The 23,908-nt window shown below is 43.6% G+C and overlaps 1 protein-coding gene across 1 annotated transcript in view; it reads right to left on the bottom strand.

Moving 5' to 3' along the window:
- Positions 1-23,000, bottom strand: part of agap3 (ArfGAP with GTPase domain, ankyrin repeat and PH domain 3) — a 660,759-nt gene extending 637,759 nt beyond the window's left edge. Inside the window, exon 1 of the mRNA XM_043687549.1 lies at positions 22,253-23,000. Within this exon, the coding sequence (XP_043543484.1) occupies positions 22,253-22,613 (361 nt within the window). The 5' untranslated portion in view covers positions 22,614-23,000. The remainder of the gene's footprint in view (positions 1-22,252) is intronic.
- Positions 23,001-23,908: the final 908 nt, after the last annotated feature.

Raw genomic sequence — 23,908 nt, forward strand, 5'->3', positions numbered from 1 at the left:
TGTGGGACTATGAGGTTAGAGGCGGTGGATGGGAGATCCCCCGAGGTGATGAGGTCATGGATGGTCTGGGAGATGATGGTTTGGTGGTGGGAGGTGGGGTCATGGTCAAGGGGGCAGTAGGAGGAGGTATCTGCGAGCTGGCGTTTGGCCTCAGCGGTGTAAAAGTCGGTGCGCCAAACTACTACCGCGCCTCCCTTGTCTGCCGGTTTGATAGTGAGGTTGGGGTTGGAACAGGGAGTGGAGGGCTGCGCGTTCCGAGGGCGAGAGGTTGGAGTGGGTGAGAGGGGTGGAGGAGTTCAGGTGACGGTTAATATCGCAGCGGCAGTTGGCTATGAAGAGGTTGAGGGCAGGTAAGAGGCCAGCACGGGGTATCCAGGTGGATGGGGTGTGTTGGAGGCGTGAGAAGGGGTCGTCAGAGGGTGGGCGAGAGTCTAGGTTGAAGAAGTAGGCGCGGAGGCGAAGGCGGCGGAAGAATTGTTCGATGTCACGCCTCGTGTTGAACTCATTAATCCGAGAGCGTAGGGGAATGAAGGTGAGGACTGATCTTTCATCCTCAGAGAGGGGTAGGTCAATGAACACCATGTTTAAAAAGGAGACTGAAAGAAAACATAGAATTATAGATCAGATAACCTGACATCGATAATAGACAAAATCCTACTGCTATATTCCATTATAAAAGACTTAATAGCACTTGGAAAGCAATGACAAGTTCAGACAGAGTCAGCATGCATTTACTAAAAGGGAAATCATGCTGGACAATCTTGCTGGAATTTTTCGAGAATGTAACTGGTAGAGTTGTTGAGGAGGAACCATGGATGCAGTTTATTTGGGCCCTCAGAAGACTTTCAATAAGACCCCACATAAGAGACGAGATGTGAAACGAAAGCACGTGATTTGGAGGGGCATGTGTACTGACATGATAAAGAACAACAGAGTGGTGAGCCTGGAGAATTCTCTGCTGCAATAAGCCTTTGAGGCCAAAATACTGAATGTTTTAAAGAGGAGTTAGATATAATTCTTAGGATTAAAGAGCTCAAAGGGTATGAGAAGAAAGCTGCTGGCATGACGGCTCAATGGTTAGCACTGCTGCCTCACAGCGCCAAGGATCCAGGTTCAATTCCCACCTCTGGTGACTGTTTGTGTGGAATTTGCACATTCTCCCCATATCTGGTTTCGTCCAGGTGCTCCGGTCTCCTGCCACAATCCAAAGATGTACAGGTCAGGTGAACTGGCCACGCTAAATTGCCCATAGTCTTAGATGCATTAATCATGGGTACATATAGGGTAGGGAAATGGGTCTGGGTCGGTTACTCTTCAGAAGGTCAGTGTGGACTTGTTGGGCTGAAGGGTCTTCCATTCAGAAATGCTTTCGAGCCATCCCCGAAGCTAGGACACCTCGCATCTGTATTGTCTTGGGGAATCAATGAGTCAGGAAATTGTCTGCATAACGATTCCCCAGGATTAAGGCATTAGCATTTGCATTCTCTCTTGAGCATGATCTCATCCTACCATAGTACCTGAGGTAACATGTGACTGAGAGTGACAGGGGGGGTTGTCTTGAGTGGTATGCAACTGTGGGGGAGTGGTCAGAGTATCTGTAAGTATTGCTCACCGACCTGTGTAAAGGGGATGCATATTCTTTGTTCAAGACCTCTTTTGACTCAACCTCACAGGCCTGCTAGCTTGTACAAGCTTTAATAAACTTTAACTGTTAGAACAAGTTGGTGTGTGCGAATTGCATCTCACGTGCAAACTTGACAAAAGAACCCAACACTGGAAACTCAGCAGGTCTGGCAACATCTATAGAGAGGGTAACAAAATTAATATTGAGTCCAGTACGACTCTGCTTTGGAAGTCTAGGATCAGATCAGCCGTGGTTCAATAAAGAGTGCAGAAGCACATGCCAGGAGCAGCACTAGACATACTCATAAGTGAGACAAAGCTACAACACAGAACAACTCCCGTGCGAAACAAAAGACTTACGCAATAGTTAAACAATCCTATAACCAAGATCAGATCTAAGCTCTGCAGTCCTGCCACAGCCAGTTATAAATAGTGATGGACAATTAAACAAATAGGAGGTGGATGCTCCACAAATCCCCAATCATAGAGTCATAGAGACACGTACAGCATGGAAACAGGCCCTTCAGTCCAACCCGTCCATGCCGACCAGATATCCCAACCCAATCTAGTCCCACGTACCAGCACCTGGCCCATATCCTTCCTATTCATATACCCATCCAAATGCCTCTTAAATTTTGCAATTGTACCAGCCTCCACCACATCGTCTGGCAGGCCATTCCATACACGTACCACCCTCCGCGTGCAAACATTGCCCCTTAAGGTCTCTTTTATATCTTTCCCTTCTCACCCTAGACCTATGCCTTCTAGTTCTGGACTCCCCGACCCCAGGGTCTATTTATCCTATCCATGCCCATCATAATTTTGTAAACCTCTATAAGGTCACCCCTCAGCCTCCGACGCTCCAGGGAAAACAGCCCTAGCCTGTTCAGCCTCTCCCTGTAGCTCAGATCCTCCAACCCTGGCAACATCCTCGTAAATCTTTTCTGAACTCTTTCAAGTTTCACAACATCTTTCCGATAGGAAGGAAACCAGAATTGCACACAATATTCCAACAGTGGCCTAACCAATGTCCTGTACAGCTGCACCATGACCTCCCAACTCCTGTATTCAATACTCTGACCAATAAAGGAAAGCATACCAAACGGGCTTCTTCACTATCCACTTTCAAGGAGCTATGAACCTCCACTCCAAGGTCTCTTTGTTCAGCAACACTCCCTAGGACCTTACCATTAAGTGTATAAGTCCTGCTAAGATTTGCTTTCCCAAAATGCAGCACCTCGCATTTATCTGAATTAAACTCCATCTGCCACTTCTCAGCCCATTGGCCCATCTGGTACAGATCCTGTTGTAATCTGAGGTAACCCTCTTCGCTGTCCACTACATCTCCAATTTTGGTGTCATCTGAAAACTTACTAACTGTACCTCTTATGCTCACATCCAAATCATTTATGTAAATGACAAAAATTAGAGGGCCCAATACCGATCCTTGTGGCACTCCACTGGTCACAGGCCTCCAGTCTGAAAAACAACCCTCCACCACCACCCTCATTTTTGGGGGTGCAAAAGGCTAGATTGAAGTATTTGCAATCACCTTCAGCCAAAACTGTTGATTCGATAATCCATCACAGCTTGTCCCCAATGTATCCAGCATCACAGACATCAATCTTCAACCATTCAAGCTGTTCCTGTACAAAGACAAAACTGGATCCAACCAACAAGTTGAAAAATTGCTACCTGTATACATAAGAAAACAAGGCAAATCCAACCTGGCCAAATACTGACCGATCAGTCAATTCTCAATTATCAGTAAATTGATGGAAGGTGTCATCAACAGCACTATCAGTGCTACTTGCTTAGCAATAATCTGCTCACTGATGCACAGTTTGGGTACTGCCATGGCCACTGATCTCCTGACCTCATTACAACCTTCGTTCAAACATGAAAAAAAGAGAGTTGAATTCCAAAGGTGGAGGCAAGAGTCAATGCCCTTGGCATCAAGGCTGCCTTTCATCTAGAAAAACTGCTTCTTTGTATTCACTCAACAATGTGGGTGTCCTTGGTTAGCTAGCATTTATTGCCCATCCCTAGTTGCCCTTGAGAAGGTAGTGGTGAGCTGCCTTAATGGACCACTGCAGTCAATATACTGTAGGTAGACTCACAATGCCCTCAGGGAGGGAATTCCAGTAAGGACTCTTGTGGTGCAGTAATAGTACTCCTATATCTGAACCAGGAGACCCATGTTCAAGTCCCATTTGCTTCCGAGGAATCAGTGAAAAACAGGGGAACCACCACAGAAAAAGTGACTTGTTTTCTGGGTTAGCCTGTCTTTCTCTGAAATTCATTAGACTCCTGTCGCAAAACAATAGTGCAGTTTTTTCTCTGCCTCTTTTGTATCTAAACTGCCAAGATACATTGCAATAATAATAATGCAAGATGTAGTACTGGAGGGACAGATATCCTCGATGGTGGACAAATCACCGAGACTGGATGTATTCTATTCCATGCTGTTAAAGGAAGTCAGGAAGGAAATAACAGATGTTCTAAGGATTAGTATCCAATGAGCTCCGTGTTGAGTCCCTGCTGTTTGCTGTGTATATTTGGGACTGAAATATAGGAACCATGATTGAGGCTTAAATAGAAAGTCTGACAAGGCAGGTTTTCCCCAGCAGAGAGGTCAACTCCCAAGGGGCACCGACTTAAGGTGAAATTAAAATTAAAAGAATACAAAGAAAATATTTTTAGGACAGGCATTTGGAACTTACCCTGGTTTAGTGATGGAGGCAGAAACACAATTCACTGAAAAGGTAACTGGATTTACACCTTAAGTGCTGTAATCTATAAGGCTATCAAACAAGTCATAGTGTCTCAGTTATACAACATGAAAACAGGCTCTTCGGTCCAACTCGTTCACACCAACCTGATTTCAACTGATCTAGTTCCACTTGCCAGCATTTGGCCCATTTCCCACTAAACTCTTCTTATTCGCGTACATGTACACTACGTGTCGGCCTCCACCACCTCCTCTGACAGCTTGTTCCATACACGCACCATCCTCCCCGTGAAAACATTGCTCCTCAGGTCCCTTTTAAACCTTGCTCCTCTCACCTTAAAGCAAAGTCCTCTGATTTTGGACGACTCTACCAAGGAAAGAAATCTGGCTAAATATCTTATCCATGCCCCACCATGATTTTATAAATGTCTGTCAGGTCACAGAGTTTATAAAATCACGAGGGGCATGGATAGGGTGAATGAGATCAGAATGGATAAATAGTTCCTTTTTCACACTGCAAACATGGGCTTTATGGTTTTAAACTTCAGGAAGATTCAGGCAAACAACAGATTCAAGCCTTTTCCACACCACCTTCAAGAATATTCAAAAATGAAACTAACAGACAGTGAAAGACTTTTTCCTAGGGATGATGACGTCAGCGTGTACGAGGGGACATAACTACAAATTGAGGGGTGACAGATTTAAGACAGATGTCAGAGGCAGGTTCTTTACGCAGAGAGTGGCAAGGGCATGGAATGCACTACCTGCTAATGTAGTCAACTCAGCCACATTAGGGAGATTTAAACAATCCTTAGATAAACACATGGATGATTTTGGGATAGTGTGGTGGGACGAGCTGAGAATAGTTCACAGGTCGGCGCAACATCGAGGGCCAAAGGGCCTGTTCTGCACTGCATTGTTCTATGTTTACGTTCTAAAATGCATAATATAAATTCAGCACAAAGTTAGCCATTATACTTTATACACCTCTATTCCAATCCCATCTTCTCTTTCTATTTAACTTATACAGATTTCCCTCTACCAGTGATAATATATTTACATCAAATATACCAGGTCCATAAAAACAAAATTCTGCAGTCGTCCATTTTAATCATTACATTTGTATTCTTCTGTATTTGCCCTTAATAAAGAATCTGCCATTGCATTGCCTCTTCCTGCTATGTGAATGATTCTCAAATTGACGAAACAAACATTCTCAGATTTTTGGTATGAAATTTCACTCAGAATCTAGACGATTGTGGTCATATGAATAACAGAGTTACTGAATATGCAGACTCAAAATGTTGTTGAGCCAACACTAAGCCTCAGGGAGATGACAATCAAGTGGCATTATCCCTTGACTTTTAATCCAGAGACCCAAGTCTGAATTCCATCATGGCAGGTGATCGAATTTGAAATCATTAAAAATCTAGAAGAGTCTAATTGTGACCATGAAACGATTGTCAATTGTTAGAGAACCCCATCTACTTCACTGATGTCCCTTAGGGAAGAAAACTATCATTCTTATCTGGTCTGGCCTTCATGCGACTCTAAACCCACAGCAAACCTTTAAATGCATTTTGTTCCAAGCAACAATGCTGGCCCACCCAGCAGCACCCACATCCTATGCACAAATCAAGGAAAAGCTCAAATACTCTATTTTTCACGGTTGAGTGTTTCTGCTGGCAAGAATTCAACTTATGAGAAAAGTAATTGACCAGCCATTTGTTACACATTTCAACATGCTGTGTCAGTCCTGCAGCAACACAGACATTGCTGGCATCAATATGCATTGTAAATGTCTTTGACTAAGTTGATGCTGCTAAAACCAGTGCAGCAGTCAGTACAGCTCTCAAGCTGTCAAAGGCAATCTGACACTCCTTTGTCCATTCAAAGTTCTAACATAACCTCATAGTCCCACAACCCCGAACCGCCCGTTTCTACCTCCTGCTGCTAAAACCAGTGCAGCAGTCAGTACAGCTCTCAAGCTGTCAAAGGCAATCTGACACTCCTTTGTCCATTCAAAGTTCTAACATTTCTTTACCAACTTGCCAAGGGAGCCGTTACAATGCTAATATCAGAAATCACTCTTACCTGCATCTTGTAAAATTTGTCATTCTGTCTCAGGCAATGGAAAAATAAAAGATAGACCCTTTTTTCTCCTCTGGGTGCTACTTGGCATTGTCCCAACAGAATGGTCTGAATAACTTTCTTCTACTTTGGCAAATTCAATTCACCTCAAGTTTACAACCAAACTGGCTTTTTTAAACTGACTAAATAATTCATTCAAGTATTTTAACTCTTCCTCCCAGATTTGGATAATCATAATCAAATCAACAACATATACATCACAGTTGCATGATTCTTCAATGATTTGGTTGTTCAATATTTGCTGGTGTATTTAATATTCTGAACAGGATGACTGTATATCAATTAAGTCTTTCCACAGTTACAAAAGCTGATATTTCTATGACGGTCAATGGAATTTGCCAATATCCCTTTATTATCTAATCTCGCCAACAAACTTTGCTTGTCAAATACTCTCAATACAGTCCTCCAATTGAATGCTCATTTGCTCACAATAACGTTAATTTTAAAAGGGTCCTCCTCCTCCTAGATCTAAATGATACTGTATTTTAAAAGAAGCCAATTTAATCAAGCTTTCTTGAATTAACAGAAAAAGAAACAACATTGCCAAGACTAGGAACAGCAATAGGCAATTCAACCACTCCAGCTCACTCTGCCATTTAATACAATCGAGGCTAATCATGACTCATGATTAATAATTATGGCTCAGCTCAACTGCACTTTTCATCCTGCTCTCTTTAACTCTTCATCTCATTACTATTGAAAAAGCTGTCTTTCTCTTCCTTAAATTCACTCCATGTCCCAACATCCACCACATTCTGGGTAGTGATTCCACAGGTTCATGAAGGTCCCCTTAGACAGAAGTAACTTGCCCAAATCTGTTTTTTAAATCTGCCCTTAGCCTAAAACTACGAGCTCTCATTCTAGATTGCCACACTAAAGGAAACATCCATTCTACATTAACTTTGTCAAACCTCTTTACACCTATATACCTCAATTAGATCTCCTCTCATTCTTCTGAACCCGAGAGAGTATAGGCCTAAACTGCTGAATCCCTTTTCATACAGCAAGCCTCTCATCTCTGGAAATAATCTCGTGAACTTTCTCTGAACTGCCTCCAATGCAATTACAGCCCTCCCCAAGTAAGGAGACCAAAACTATACACAGTACTCCAGATGCTGTCTCACTAACAACGTGAAGTTGCAACAACACCTCCGTGATGTTATGCGCCATTCCTTTCGTAACAAATGCTATAATTTGTTTACCCTCCTGATTTCTTGCTGAACCTGCTTATTAGCCTTCGGCAGGACAGAAGGGGTACTGCAGATGCTGGAGATTACAGTCAAGATTACAGGACTTTGGTTAGGCCACATTTGGAGTACTGTGTGCAGTTCAGGTCGCCTCACTTTAGGAAAGATGTGGAAGCTTTGGAGAGGGTGCAGAGAAGATTTACCAGGATGTTGCCTGGAATGGAGAATAGGTAGTACGGTTCTTTACCCAGAGAGTGGTGGGGGCATGGAATGCGCTGCCAGTGGGAGTGGTAGAGTCAGAATCTTTGGTGACCTTTAAGCGGCAATTGGATAGGTACATGGATGGGTGCTTAGGCTAGGACAAATGTTCGGCACAACATCGTGGGCCGAAGGGCCTGCTCTGTGCTGTATTGTTCTATGTTCTATGTTCTAAGATTAGCGTGGTGCTGGAAAAGCACAGCAGGTCAGGCAGCATCCGAGAAGCAGGAGAATCGACATTTCAGGCAAAAGCCCTTCATCAGGGATGCTTTCTATTAGTTTTCTGCAATCATGCACAAGGAGACACAGTCCTCCTTACTGACATCTGGGGGCTAGAGCCTGACATTGTTTGTCAGGTATGATTCTGAGACTATGACAATGTCCTAGCTACCACCATCCACATCGCTGGATATGTCCTGTCTCATCAGCAGGACAGAGTCAGCACTGGAAAACACAGTCAGCAGGGAGTTGTCCTCAGAGTCCTCAACATTAACACCAGCCATGGGCAAGGAAACCTCCCATGGATTACCTCGTAAAGTCCTCCCTTGGTTGCTGCACCAGTATTCAATGCTGAACAACATGCAGAGGAAGCACCTGGGTGGCAAGTACAAAAATGTACTCTGGGTAGGGGATTTCAATGCTCACCACCAAGTGTGGATCAGCACCTGACTGGTCTGATCAGAAAGCTGTTAGCAAGGAGTGAGAGAACCAAGAGGGAAAATTATACTTCACCTCATCCTTAGTAATCTGCCTCATGCAAATGCATCTGTCTGTGACAGTATTGGTAAGAGTGACCACCACATAGTCTCTGTGGCGATGAAGTCCCACCTTCACACGAAGATTACCCTCCATTGTGTTGCATGGCACTATCACTGTGCTAACTGGAAAAGACTTCAAACAGATCTAATAACACAAGACCTGGCATACATGAGGCACTGTGGGCCATCAACAGCAGCAGAATTGTACTCCAAAACAACCTGATAGCTTAGCATATCTCTGACTCAATCATTACAAGGGAGGAGACAATGGCTTAGCAGTATTATCGCTGGACTGTTAACCCTGAGACCCAGGTTCGAATCCCACCACGGCAGACAGTGGAATTTAAATTATTTAAAAAGAAATCTGGAATTAAGAGTCTAACGATGACCATGAATCTATTGCCAATTGTTGGAAAAACCCATCTGATTCATTAATACTCTTTGGGGAAGGAAACTTCCACCCTTCCCAGGGTCTAGTCTACATGTGACTCCAGATCCACAGCAACATGGTTGACTCTTAACTGCCCCCTGGGCAGTTGGGACGAGCAATCAGAATTAGTTTGATGCATTGGATACCTCAATGATAATATTCTAACAAAAGTACTGTGCTTCAACACTTGCCAATCCCCTAGTCATAGAACATAGAACATAGAACATAGAACATAGAACATAGAACATAGAACATAGAACATAGAATACCTCAATGATAATATTCTAACAAAAGTACTGTGCTTCAACACTTGCCAATCCCCTAGTCAAGCAGTTCCAGTACAGTTACAACACTAGGAATCTACCTGACAATGTGAAAAATTGCCCAGGTATGTCCGACGCACAAAAAGTAGGACAAATCCAACTCAGCCAATTACTGCACCATCATTCTATTCTCAGTTATCATTAAAGTGATGGAAGGTGTCATCAAAAGTGCTATCAGGTACCTGCTTAGCAACACCCCGCCCCCTGATGCCCTGTTTCAGTTCCACCAGGGCCACACAACTCCTGACCTCACTACAGTCTTGGTTCAAACATGAACTAAAGCAATGAATTCCATAGCTGACGTAACAGTGACAGCCCTTGGCATCATGGTCATATACAAGCGAGCATGGCATCAAACAGCTCAAGCAAAAGAAGAGTCAATGGGTATCTCTGCTGGTTGGAGTCATATCTGGAGAATGAGAAGATGGTTGTGCTTATTGGAGGTCAGCCATCTCAGCACTAGGACATCTCTGCAGGGGCTCCTCAGGTAAGCGTCCTAGGACCAATCACTTTCTGTTTAAGATGGACCATCTTAAGGTCAGAAGTGGGATGTTCATCAATGACTGCACAATGTTCACCACCTTTCAAGGCTCCTCAGATACTGAAGCAGTTCATGTTCAAAATGCAACAAAATCTGGACAACATCCAGGTTTGGCCTGACAAGTGGCAAGTAACATTTGCACCACACAAATACCAGGCAATGACTATTTCCAATAAGCGATAATCTAACTAATGCTCACTTACATTCAATGGTGTTACCATCACTGAATTCCCCACCATCAACATCCTTGAGGTTACCATTGACCAGAGATTCAGCTGGACTCACCATATAAATACAATGGTTACAACAGCAGGTTAGAGACAAAGGGAGAGAGAGTTGAGGAAGAAAGAAACCAAATGTGAGAATTGAGAAAGGGAAGAAGACATGAGGATGGAATTTCAGGAAAAACAGCCGGAAAAAGTGTTTAAACTAAGACAAGCACAAGTTGAAGAGCATACCCCATGATAATACTACTTGTTCAGAAATGAGAGTGGAGGCAACAATGTTTTCCTAAGTTTGAGAGGGCAGAGGTATAAGTTTTATTTCTCTCTTGAGTGAATACCACATCAAGGCCCACTGGACCAGAAGCATTAACTCTGCTTTATCTCCTCAGATGCTGCCAGACCTGCTGAGTTTTTCCAGCAATTTCTGATTCTGTTTCTGATTTCCAGCATCTGCAATTCTGTGTTTTGTTTTTTGCAGACCTTTAGATGCAATGGCAAAGCAAACTTGAAATGGCCTCACATGGTTTATTTTTTTCCTTTATAGTTGATTTCAAAGTCAACTATACACACTATAAATTACTTTCCTTCACCTGGATTCAAATCATGTCTTCCAGCTCAGAGAATGACTCTCCTTCATTTTTCCCATAAAATTATATGTTTGCGAAATATCCTGATGAGTGCAAGATGAAATGCTTTGACAAAACATATTCTTTTCAGCAATATGCTTTTTATCCCACCAGTACCCTTAAAAAAATAGCTCACTATGACCTACTCAAGAACAATTAGGGATGCACACTATAGTAGTTCCACACAACACTACTGAGGGTATCCTCAATGTGAAGATGAGACTTTGTCTTGCAAGGACTGAACTAACTTGATAGGGTGTTGGAACCAACAGCAAATGGTAATGGAGAATACCAGGTTTCACAAAGTACTTGGGAGTACAGCTAGCCAAGATAATAAGTGAAGTTGAAGCAAGAGAGAAAGAAATGAAGTCCAAAATAAGATTCTACGTCTGCTCTATGCCAGGGAGGTGAAATGCTGGCTGGCGACCCCTTTACAGAACAGCTATGTTCTGTCCACAAAAATGACTCTCAGGTTCTTATTGACTGCCACATCAACACACCACCATGTTCGTCGAATCACAGAATCCCTACAGTGTGGAAACTGGCCATTTGGCCCAACAAGTCCAGACGAACCCTCCAAAGTGTATCCCACCCAGACCCATTTCCCTACTCCTATTATTCAACATTTCCCCAAATGCACCTAGGCTATACATCCCTGAACAATATGGGCAATTCTCCCACATTGACCATTACTTTGTCTGCCCAAGTATTTTTCTCTTCCATCTCCACCTATCGTTTACTCTTCCCCACTCCCACTACTTCATCTTCAGCATATATACAAACACTTTCCAAGCCACAATCAATTCTGGAGAAGGGTCACTGGACCTGAAACATTAACTCTGCTTTCTCTCCACAGATGCTGCTGAGTTATTCCAGCAAGACCTGTTTTCCCAATATAGAGCTAAATCAAGTCTGCTCCTCCATTCAATATGATCACGGCTGATCAGCGATTTCAGTATCCTAATTCCGTCCTCCTTCCATATCCTTTGATTCCTTTAGCCACAAAAGCTATGTATATTGCTCTTTCTTGAAAACTAAATATTTTGGCCTCAATCACTTTCTGTGGTAGTGAATTCCACAGGCACACTACTCTCTGGGAAGAATTTCTCCTAACCTCAGTCCTAAAAGGTTTACTCCTTACCCTTCAACTATGACCCCTGGTTCTAGACTCCCCCACCACCAGAGGCATCCTTCCACCAAAGTTGGGGAGTTCCACATTGCCATGTGGAAATATCATATCGCAGCCATAACAAAGATGCGGCGCAAGGAAAGGAATGACTGGGTGTTAAATATTCCAGGGTATGAGTAGTTATTCAGGAAAGAAAGGAAAGGTAGAGAGGTAGCAGTATTGGTTAAGACAGTCATTTCAGTGATGGAAAAAGAGGATACCTCAGGATGGTTCAAGGACAGAGTGAAGTTGGTTAGAGCAAAGGAATTAGAAGGGTGTAATTATATTGCGTGGTGTAAACTATAGACTACCAACTGGTGGAAAGGACATAGAGGAACAAATCTGCTCAGATCTTAGAAGAGGATAAAAGGCCGGCATAACAAGGAGGCCGAAGGGCCTGGACTGTGCGGACTGTTTGAATTTTCTATGAAAAACATGAGAGAAACGAGTTGACAAGACATGGAGTTTGTAAAAGCACAGCAAGTCAAGCAGCAGAGGAGCAGGAGAGTCGATGTTTCGGTCAGGACCCTCCATCAGGACTCATGAGGCCCTGAAGGGGCCTGCTCAAAATATCAACCCTCCTGCTCGCCCTGCTGTGTTTTTTCCAGCTCCACATTTTAACAACACTGACTTTCCAGCAGCTGCAGACATCACTATCTCCAATACAAGAGAAATGTCAATATTATGGAGTAGTTATAAAAGGGGACTTCAGTTACTCAAACTGAGCCTAGGATACTGGTAGTGTAAGGGGCAGCAAGAAAAGTTTTCCTGGACTGTGTTCGGGAGAGTTTCCTACAGCACTACACATCCAAAGTTTGTGCGAAGATTTGTAGCTCGGGTGCTCGTTGTTGTGGTTCTGTTCGCCGAGCTGGAAGTTTTTGTTGCAAACGTTTCGTCCCCTGGCTAGGCGACATCATCAGTGCTTGGGAGCCTCCTGCGAAGCGCTTCTTTGATGTTTCCTCCAGTGTTTATAGTGGTCTGTCCCTGCCGCTTCGCAGGAGGCTCCCAAGCACCGATGATGTCGCCTAGCCAGGGGACGAAACATTTGCAACAAAAACTCCCAGCTCGGCGAACAGAACCACAACAAATCATGAGTGAGTCATGTAGTCATACAAAATAAAAAGGCCAGCTACCAATATTTCATTACAATAGAACTTATGCTATTAGAATCAATACTGAGCTTTGTTTTGTTATACCTTGGCTTGCACAGTGGGAAACTTGGAAAATGCGGTGGTGGTACAATACAGTTTGTCACGTGGACTTTATACCTGTCAGTAACATTCCCTGCCATATTAATGATTTTGTCACACTACTATCCAAACCTAATTAATTCGGCTATGGTTTATATTTCAATACAAAGTGAAGCCCAATTAAAGTTTTAGTGTTTTCAGGATTTTACACAGTTAACACATGTACTCACTGATTTAAAAAATACTGTTATTCCATATGCTACCTACTGAGAACAGTCGGAGGTCTGGATGTATCAACACCAGTCTGCACATCATTTGTTATACATTCTAGTCTGTCTGAAATTAATGTCTGTTCCCTGATATAATACATTGAATGGACTACGTGGATTAACTGATTTTCTCATTAAAATAGTGTAGAATTGCTGATCTTCCTTTTTTTCATATCAGGTTGTTTTAAAGTGGTGCAGTGCTGCACTTGGGCACTGAAACACTGTCATATAAAGCTACTTCTCTCTGTGGCCCAAGCAAACTTTACCATTAAAGTCAGTACAGTAAGGGAGATGACGGAGGGTGATTTAATCTGACGGTCACCATGCTTCAGGTAAAGGGTAGGGTTCAGAAGATGGGGCCTTCATATTGACCTCAGCCATACGGGAATTGAACCTGTGCTGTTGGAATCACTCTGTATTGCAATCAACAGTGCCGTCACTTCGAATGATATCATGGTTTCTTCTTTGTCTCTGTGTATATTTCTGATGATGTCCAAGAATTCCTGTGTTGATTGTACAGAGTGTTTGGATCCGCTGACCAGGTGTTTCAGTTTCTGTTGTCGTTCTTTGGCCATGATGGTGTCCCTGGTAGTGATACTATGGGTCTGAGTGGGATGTCTGGTTTGTGTACTTTAGGTAATCCATAGAATCTGGGGGTGTTGTTGCTTTCCGGTTTCATTCTTTGACTACACATCCAGTTCAACAAGAAGGATGCATTGTTGGACCTTGTTCTTGGAAATGAGGTGGGTGAAGTGAATCACGTTTCAGTGGGAGAACTTTCAGGAGACAGTGATCACGGTATAAAGTTCAGGATGGTGATGGAGAAAGAGATGCAACAATCCAGAGCAAGAGAGCTGGCTTCAATTGAAGAACAAAGCTGAGCAGGATTGACTTGAACTGCTAAGAAATTGTAAACATTGTTTGGGAGATGCCGGCATTGGACTGGGGTGTACAAAGTGTTGTGTGATTTTTAACTGTAACATTGCAGTCTTGTTCATGAAAAGTTGTAAGGATAATCCCAGCAATTACAGACCTGTCAGTTTATCTTCAGTAGTGGGGGAAGCTTCTGGAAACAATTATTCTGGTTAGAATTAGTTGTCACATGTATAAAGTGGGTTGATTAGGATTTCTAAAGGACAATTGTGTTTGAAGATGTAATAGAAAATCTTGAGGGTAATGCTTTTGATGTAATATGCATGAATTTCCAGAAGGCTTTTCACACAGTACCAACACAACAGACTTGAGGAAGGTCATAGATCATGGTATTAAAAATGACAGTAGTAACATGGGTACAACATTAACTGAGTGACAGGAAACAGAAAGTAATGGTCAATATATATTTTTCAGGCTAGAGGTGCCAGTACTGGGACACTTGCTTTTCTTGACATGTATTAAATATCTGGATTTTGCTGTGTCGGGCACACAGCTTTAAAGTTTACAGTTGACACAAACTTGGAAAAATTATAAACTGAAGACATTGTGGAACTCCAAAAGGACACTGACAAGTTGGTGGAGTGGGCAAATAGGTGGCAGATGAGGTTTAAGCAGAGAGAACAGTGAGGTGATGCTGAAAGACAAAATAGGAGAAAAAATCCTGAAGGGGATGCAGGATCACAGTGACCTAGGTATGTGTGCGCACAGATCTCTGAAAGTGGCAGATGTGGAAAGAGAATTTAGTGAAGCATAAGGTATCCTCAGCTTTATTAACAGGGGCATTAACAAGAGCAAGGAGTTGGCGTTGTACTTGAATAAAATATTTGTTAGACCAGTAATGGGTTCACTTGTGGGGGCAGAATGTATTTAGTATAGTTCCAGGAACTAGTTTTGAGGATTGATGAAGTAATTGAGACTGTTCTCATAAAACCAAAACAATTAGAAAGCGTAGGATGCCATTTCGTCCTTAAAGCCTGTTCAAACATTCAAAAGGGTCAAGACTGATCTGACACTCCACACATGCACTTTCCTGCCCTTTCCCCACAATTTTGGATTTCTTACTGATCAAGAATCTATTCATATCACCCTTAAATATATAAAAAGACTCTTCCTCCATAGTTCCCTGTGGAAAGGAGTTTGAGATATGACCCTCAGAGAGGAGATTGCTCCTCATTTCAGTCTTAAATTGGTACTCCATTACGCTAAGACTATGTCTTCTGATCTTAGACTTTCCCACAAAGGGAAACAGCCTCTCAGCATTTACCGCATCAAGTCCCTTCAGAGTACACTATATTTCAATGAGATCACCTCTCATTCTAAGTTCCAATGAGTGGGATCCCAACCTGTTTAACCTTTGCTCACAATGCAATCCCTCCATTCCAGGGATCATCCAAGTGAATCTTCTCTGAACTGCTTCCAATGAAATACAGTAGCATCCCTCTTTAAATAAGAGGGCAAAATCTGCTCACTGTATTCCACTGTGATCTTATCAGCATCTTGTACAGATGCAGTAAGATTTCCCTACTCTTATATAGCAAGCCCCTTGAAATGAGGGCCAACATTGCATGAGTCTTCCTAATTACTGCACCTGTGTGCTAGCTTTCTGCATTTTGTGCACAAGTACCCCAAGAACCTCTGGTGCAACTTTCTGCAATTTTTTTCTCCATTTAAGTAACACAGTGCTTTTGTTTTCTCATGCAAAATGAACTTCACATTTTCCTACATTATGCTCTATTTGTCGACTTTTCGCCCACTCCTGAACCTATCAATTTCCCTGTAAATTGTTTGTATCCCTCTCACAACCTGCCTTTCCACCCATTTTGTGTTATCTACAAATTTGGCTCGAGTTAATTTGCTTCCTTCTTCCATGTTATTAATATATTGTGAGAGGCTCCTCTGTGCGATTACAATTTTGTGACTCTAATTTGATTAGATTCCCTACAGTGTGGAAACAGCCCCTTTGGCACCACAAGTCCACACCAACCCTCCGAAGAGTAACCCACCCAGACCCATTTCCCTCTGACTAATGCACCTAACACTATAGGCAATTTAGTATGGCCAATTCACCTGACCTGCACGTCTTTGGACTGAGGGAGGAAACCGGAGCACCTGGAGGAAACCCACGCAGATGCAGGGAGAATATGCAACTCTACACAGACAGTCACCCAAGGCTGGAAGCAAACCTGGGTTCCCAGCACTGTGAACCACCGTGTGAAGGACTATTCAATAGTCATGGACAGATGCATCCACAGGAGGGAGATTGTAAGGATGAGATTAAGTATGTTTTTTTCCCTATTGTTGGCTTCCTCAGCACCTGATTTAACCAACTCAATCAGGTGCTGCTGAGGCACTCTTGGAGATGGTCATTGAAGCCCCTAAACGATAGTACATTTTGCATCCTTGACACCTTTAGTGCTTACCCCATGTGATGCTCAACATCAACGAGTGCTGATCATCAGCTAAACAGAGATGGGCACACATGGTAAAGCATGAGACTCAGTTTTGTTTAATTAGTGTTTTCATAAAATCATACAGACAACCACCGCCATATTCCTCCTATCAACCTCATAAGTATTCAATTAGATTGGTCAAGTATGATCTGTCTTTTATACTATATGCTGACTTCACTGCAAATACCTACATACTCCATGCCTCCACTGATCACATTCAAAATGCTACAAGCTATTTCTAAGACACCATTTTTGAGGAACTGCATGTTTACAGCCAAGGTATCAATATTCCTCTAAACCTCATGTTTCTCCATTGTACTCAAACATCAATTTTCTCCCAAAACCTTTTATTTTTCAATTTGCCAAATGAAATGGTTTCTGCCACTTGTCTGTCCATTCAATCCCTGTCATCTTGAAACCTTTTCACATCATATATTCCATAGATTTTTAATTTCCATCATGTTCAGCTGTGTTAACTTGTGTCATTTACAAGTCTTTGACCAAGAAGCTGACCCACAAATCAATGATGATGAAATTCAAAAACAAGAAATAAATCCCTGCCAATTCCCTCCCCAGATGAGAGCCCCATTACTGAATGAGATGATTATGCCACAACCACCAAGGAACCTTCAATGCAAGGAGTATCAGAAATAAGGTGGGTGAACTTAAGGCGTGGATCGGTACCTGGGACTACGATGTTGTGGCCATCACGGAAACGTGGATAGAAGAGGGACAGGAATGGTTGTTGGAGGTTCCTGGTTACAGATGTTTCAGTAAGATTAGGGAGGGTGGTAAAAAAGGAGGGGGTGTGGCGTTGCCAATTAGAAATGGTATAACAGCTGCAGAAAGGCAGTTCGAGGGGGATCTGCCTTTAGAGGTACTATGGGCTGAAGTCAGAAATAGGAAAGGTGCAGTCACCTTGTTGGGTGTTTACTATAGGCCCCCCAATAGCAGCAGAGATGTGGAGAAACAGATTGGGAAACAGATTTTGGAAAGGTGCAGAAGCCACAGGGTAGTAGTCATGGGTGATTTCAACTTCCCAAACATTGATTGGAAGCTCTTTAGATCAAGTAGATTGGATGGGGCGGTGTTTGTGCAGTGTGTACAGGAAGCTTTTCTAACTCAGTATGTAGATTGCCCGACCAGAGGGGAGGCCATATTGGATTTGGTACTTGGTAACGAAACGGGTCAAGTGATGGGCTTGTTAGTGGGTGAACATTTTTGGTGATGGTGACCACAATTCTGTGACTTTCACCTTGGTTATGGAGAGAGATAGGTGCGTGCAACAGGGTAGGTTTTACAATTGGGGGAAGGGTAAATACGATGCTGCTAGACAGGATCTGAGGAGCTTAAGTTGGGAGCATAGGCTGTCAGGGAAGGATGTCGTGGAAATGTGGAACTTTTTCAAGGAACAGATACGACGTGTCCTTGATATGTATGTACCTGTCAGGCAGGAAAGAGATGGTCGTGTGAGGGAACCTTGGTTGACGAGGGAGGTTGAATGTCTTGTAAAAAGGAAGAAGGGGGCTTACATAAGGCTGAGGAAACAAGGTTCAGACAGAGCATTGGAGGGATACAGGATTGCCAGAAGGGAGCTGAAGAAAGGGATTAGGAGATCTAAGAGAGGGCATGAAAAATCTTTGGTGGATAGGATCAAGGATAACCCCAAGGCATTTTATGCTTTTGTGAGAAACAGGAGAATGACGAGAACGAGGATAGGTCCGATCAAGGACAGTAGTGGGAGACTGTGTATTGAGTCGGAAGAGACAAGTGAGGTCTTGAATGAGTACTTTTCTTCAGTATTTACAAACGAGAGGGACCGTATTGTTGAAGAGGAGAGTGTGAAATGGACTGGTAAGTTAGAGGAGATACTTGTTAGGAAGGAAGATGTGTTAGACATTTTGAATAACTTGAGGATAGACAAGTCCCCCGGGCCTGACGGGATATATCCTAGGATTATGTGGGAAGCAAGAGAGGAAATTGCAGAGCCGTTGCCAATGATCTTTTCGTCTTCACTGTCGACAGGGGTGGTACCAGGGGACTGGAGAATGGCGAATGTTGTGCCCCTGTTCAAAAAAGGGAATAGGGATAACCCCGGGAATTATAGGGCAGTTAGTCTTACTTCGGTGGTACGCAAAGTAATGGAAAGTGTACTGAGGGATAGGATTTATGAGTATCTGGAAAGACACTGCTTGATTAGGGACAGCCAGCACGGATTTGTGAAGGGTAGGTCTTGCCTTACAAGTCTGATTGAATTCTTTGAGGAGGTGACCAAGCATGTGGATGAGGGTAGAACAGTGGATGTAGTGTGCATGGATTTTAGTAAGGCATTTGATAAGGTTCCCCATGGTAGGCTTATGCGGAAAGTCAGGAGGCATGGGATACAGGGAAATTTGGCCAGTTGAATAGAAAACTGGCTAACCGGTGGAAGTCAAAGAGTGGTGGTAGATGGTAAATATTCAGCCTGGAGCCCAGTTACAAGTGGAGTTCCGCAGGGATCAGTTCTGGGTCCTCTGCTGTTCGTAATTTTTATTAATGACTTGGAAGAGGGAGTCGAAGAGTGGTCAGTAAATTTGCAGATGATACTAAGATTGGTGGAGTTGTGGATAGTGAGGAGGGCTGTTGTCGGCTGCAAAGGGACTTAGATATGATGCAGAGCTGAGTTGAGGAGTGGCAGATGGAGTTCAACCCTGCCAAGTGTGAGGTTGTCCATTTTGGAAAGACAAATAAGAAGGCGGAATACAGGGTTAATGGTAGGGTTCTAAGTCAGGTGGAGGAACAGAGGGATCTTGGGGTCTATGTAAATAGATCTTTGAAGGTTGCCACTCAGGTGGATAGAGCTTGTAAGAAGGCCTATGGTGTACTGGCGTTCATTAGCGTGCAGAGGAGATTTACCAGGATGTTGCCTGGAATGGAGAGGAAGTCGTACGAGGCTAGGTTGAGAGTTCTCGGCCTTTTCTCGTTGGAACGGCGAAGGATGAGGGGTGACTTGATAGAGGTTTATAAGATGATCAGAGGAATAGGTAGAGTAGACAGTCAGAAACTTTTTCCCCGGGCACAACCGAGTGTTACAAGGGGACATAAATTTACGGTGAAGGGTGGAAGGTATAGGGGAGATGTCAGGGGTAGGTTCTTTACCCAGAGAGTGGTGGGGGCATGGAATGCACTGCCTGTGGGAGTGGCAGAGTCAGAATCATTGGCGAACTTTAAGTGGCAATTGGATAGGTACATGGATGGGTGCTTAGGCTAGGACAAATGTTCGGCACAACATCGTGGGCCGAAGGGCCTGTTCTGTGCTGTATTGTTCTATGTTCTATGAAACTTTAATCTTACTCTCAAGTACAAATGTCAAGCAATGCACTGGATGAGAGACAGTTTTCAAAGTTAACATATAAAGGTGCAATGGCAAATAACAGTAACCCAAGGCAATAACATGAATAATGTCCTTTATTAACTCACTCCCCCCACCAATAACATTTACTGAAATGTGTAAAATATGAGGCTCCCATTGATATGTTAAGAAATGGCATGCATTTACTTGACCAGGAACTGCCATGTGTTCACTGCAAGTTCAGAATTACTGGGACACCCACACGATCTGTTACAATGCCACATTAGAAATAATGTTAGGTTCATATACATTTCAAGATACAGTTCAAAAGAACTGAGTCTTATTTAAATAGATTGTTTGATATAATCACAGTGCTGCCTACCACAGTGCAGTGTTTGAACAGCTGGGTAACTAATAATGCAACAGAGCTGAGAGTTCAATGAGGTCTTCATTCAGATTGCGACAGTGTCACACAGCACCACAGTGAGCTTATTGCATATTTTACTTTGATTTTCCTACCATGTCCAGTCCTAACTATGCTCCATAACTAGACAAGATATACAACCTACAGCTAATTTCAACACATCTTCTTTCAAATCCAATGCAGCAAAATTGCTTGATTCTTCAACAAAAATATAAACTGATCGACAACCTGCATCCCAAATAACCCAAGTCCCTGATCACCCAAGATCAAACACCCCCCCTTAAATTGGTCACAATTATAACTTTAAAACAATACACCATCTAGGTGCAGAATGAAAGAAAGATTAATTTATTTATTTGTAACAGCAAAAGGTATTATCCTTCTTATTCCATGAATGAATAAAAAAATTCAGCAAATAGGATAATAAAAAAATCAGAATTTAAAAGACAAAACACAGAACTGAAACCATACCTGAGACACTCACATTTCATTCCCCAAAAGTGAATATTTTTGGGCTGAGCAAATATTAACCATTAATAAGATATTCCCCCATACATCCAAAAACTAGTATTTCATAACTGTTCTCTTAAGTCATCAACCTGGTTTCTGTCTCCAAATCTAATGCTTAATTCACTTGAATATTGTCAGTATCTTTTGCTAAAAGGTATATTAAGTGCTCCACTGCCACTTCATTTCAATAATGAAGACTTGTCAAGATCTAATACTTAAAATGACTATAAGCAAGACAGTCAACCTATATACAGGAGTCCTACCTTCAAGCAAATGTTACACAATATCCCCAACCCATAAAAACACACAATACACCTGTATATATGGTTTATTAGAAACACTCTGATCATGGCCATTTTTGCATCGTATGACAAGATGCTCAATGTTGATAAAGTAGTGACCCTGTCAAAAATAAACCATCACAGCTGATCTGCAAAATCCTTGGATGAAGCTGCTCTTTATTCTTCAGTGTGCAAGTTACAGTATCGCAGATGTGAGATTAAAAAAATAAAATTTAGTGACAAGAGAATTATCCAATATACACTTTAATCTAAACTACCTGCAAACAAAGTGGAAATGATTTCCACCTAGTCTCTAACAAACAAATCTATTAATCTGTGTCCCCACTGCTTTCATTTCCCAGATGTCTCCAAAATTAACCAGCAATATTCAACATAATTAAAAACAGTTTTTAAATAACCTGGCTTTTATTTTAATATTCAGCATTTGTTTGAACCAATCTCAAAAGATCAACTTGTCCATTTACAATAATAATATTCTAAATAATGCAGCGAATAGAACAATTAGGGTTTTTTTCAAAAAAATCTGCACAATATTAACAAAAAGTAGATTTATTCCCAACAGTCAAGATTTATACATGTCACATGGTGACAATACCATTCAAAACCACAGCAGCGCAGATATCTAATGTCGCATTGATTTGAAATCAGCTCGCAATCAGTGTTGATGCGCCCGTGACCAGTATCTGATGTTTGCAATCATCGATAAATTATAATTGGTATTGATAAGCCCAGTGATCAATACAACGATCGATAAACTGAAATCGGTGTTGATAAAGCGATGAATGCACCATCGAGCTGACATTTGCAATAATCGCGTTCCTACCTTCGATGCTGATAACATGCTCCCGGATCTGGTTTTGCAGCCCCATGTCCTCGATCCTTTCGATTAAATCGTAAATGGCGTAGATGTTGGGATGAACGCTTTCGAAGCGCTGGATCTCTGCTCGGATGGCCGCCGAGTTGGACAGCACCAGCTGCTGAGCCTGGGCCGGGGAGGTGGCGGAGGCGGCCGAGTTGGAGCCGGAGTGAGACAGCACCGGCATGGAGCCCGAGCCTGAGCCGCAGCCCAGACCCAGAGCCCCACCGGGTGGTCCCAACACCGACACGGACACCGAGCCGCCCGAACCCCCGGAGCCAGAGCCCGGGGAGCCAGCATGGAGAGAGGGCTGAGACTGGAAATTCATGGCTAGGGGCTGGGGCTAGGGTTAGGGGGTAGAGGGATCGGAGGCCGGGGAAAAGGGTCGGAGGTCAAGGGGTCAGGGGGTAGGGGTCAGCGGAGCTCGGGCCGGCCCGGACCCTCCTCAGCTCCGATCACAAAAGGACAGTCCGTTAGTTCACAGCCGGGTGCCCAGGAGGCCGCTGCCAGCCTGTAGCCGGAGCCCACTGCTCGCCTGCTCCATCGTTCCCCTCCCCTCACACTCAGGCTCGGGTGATTATTGATGATTATTTTCCTCAGAGCCGCTTTCTCCGCGAGTTATTTTTTCGCATCAAAACCTCCACACGGACAGCTCGAGCCACACTCGCTCCACCACCGGCAGCGCGCGCGCAGGCACGCACCAGCACGCAAAGCGTCAGGACGCCGGGAGCCGGAGCCGGAGCCTGGCCCCGCCCCTTTCCATGGGCACCGCCCATTTCCCCCTCTCCCATTCGGAGGGCACCGCGTGCCTGTCCGTCCCGCCCCTTTGTCCTGCCCAATAACGAGCGTGGACTCGCCCAACAACGAGTGCCTTGCTCCGCCCGTTAGTGGCCCCGCCCACTGGTCCTCAACCTCCTGTGCCCCACCCTTTTCATGGTTGGCCCCAGGCCCATAAACTGTGGCTCCACCTTCCCACCTCAGTCAGGCCCCGCCCCTCGTCTTTGCCCCGCCCTGGGGCTTCTGTTTACCACCTCGACCACCTGACCCCGCCCTTTTGGTGTGGCCCAGCTCCCACCCAACCCCTTCACAAGGGGACCTCAACACTGGGAGTGATCTCTGGTCATTGGTCCTCTGGCTGGCTGTGCTTTCTGCTGCTGTTAACTCCAGTTCGTAGTGAAGAGATGTCTTCCATCATCGCATTAACACCTTAAGTTCCTTGGTTCTAAACAGGATGGGGATGTGACTGTTTAATTCACAATTGATTTGGAAAGTGAAAAAAAGAGGACTGCACAGTGGAAGGAATGGTCAGCTGACTAGGAGGCCAAGGACAAGAACAAGAACAAGGTGTAGCAACTAGGTGTCAGATGTCCAGGAGAGCAAGAACTTCCAGTTTTCTCCCTTGAACTGCTGAAATGGTTTTTAATTTTAGATTAGATTAGATTCCCTACAGTGTGGAAACAGGCCCCTTCGGCCCAACAAGTCCACACCGACCCTCCAAAGAGTAACCCATCCCCCCTGACTAATGCACCTAACAAATATGGACAATTTAGCATGGCCAATTCATCTGACCTGTACATCTTTGTAATGTGGGAGGAAACCGGAGTACCCAGAGGAAATCCATGC

Source organism: Chiloscyllium plagiosum, chromosome 4 (genome assembly GCF_004010195.1).
Source record: "Chiloscyllium plagiosum isolate BGI_BamShark_2017 chromosome 4, ASM401019v2, whole genome shotgun sequence".
Taxonomy (NCBI): Eukaryota; Metazoa; Chordata; class Chondrichthyes; order Orectolobiformes; family Hemiscylliidae; genus Chiloscyllium; species Chiloscyllium plagiosum.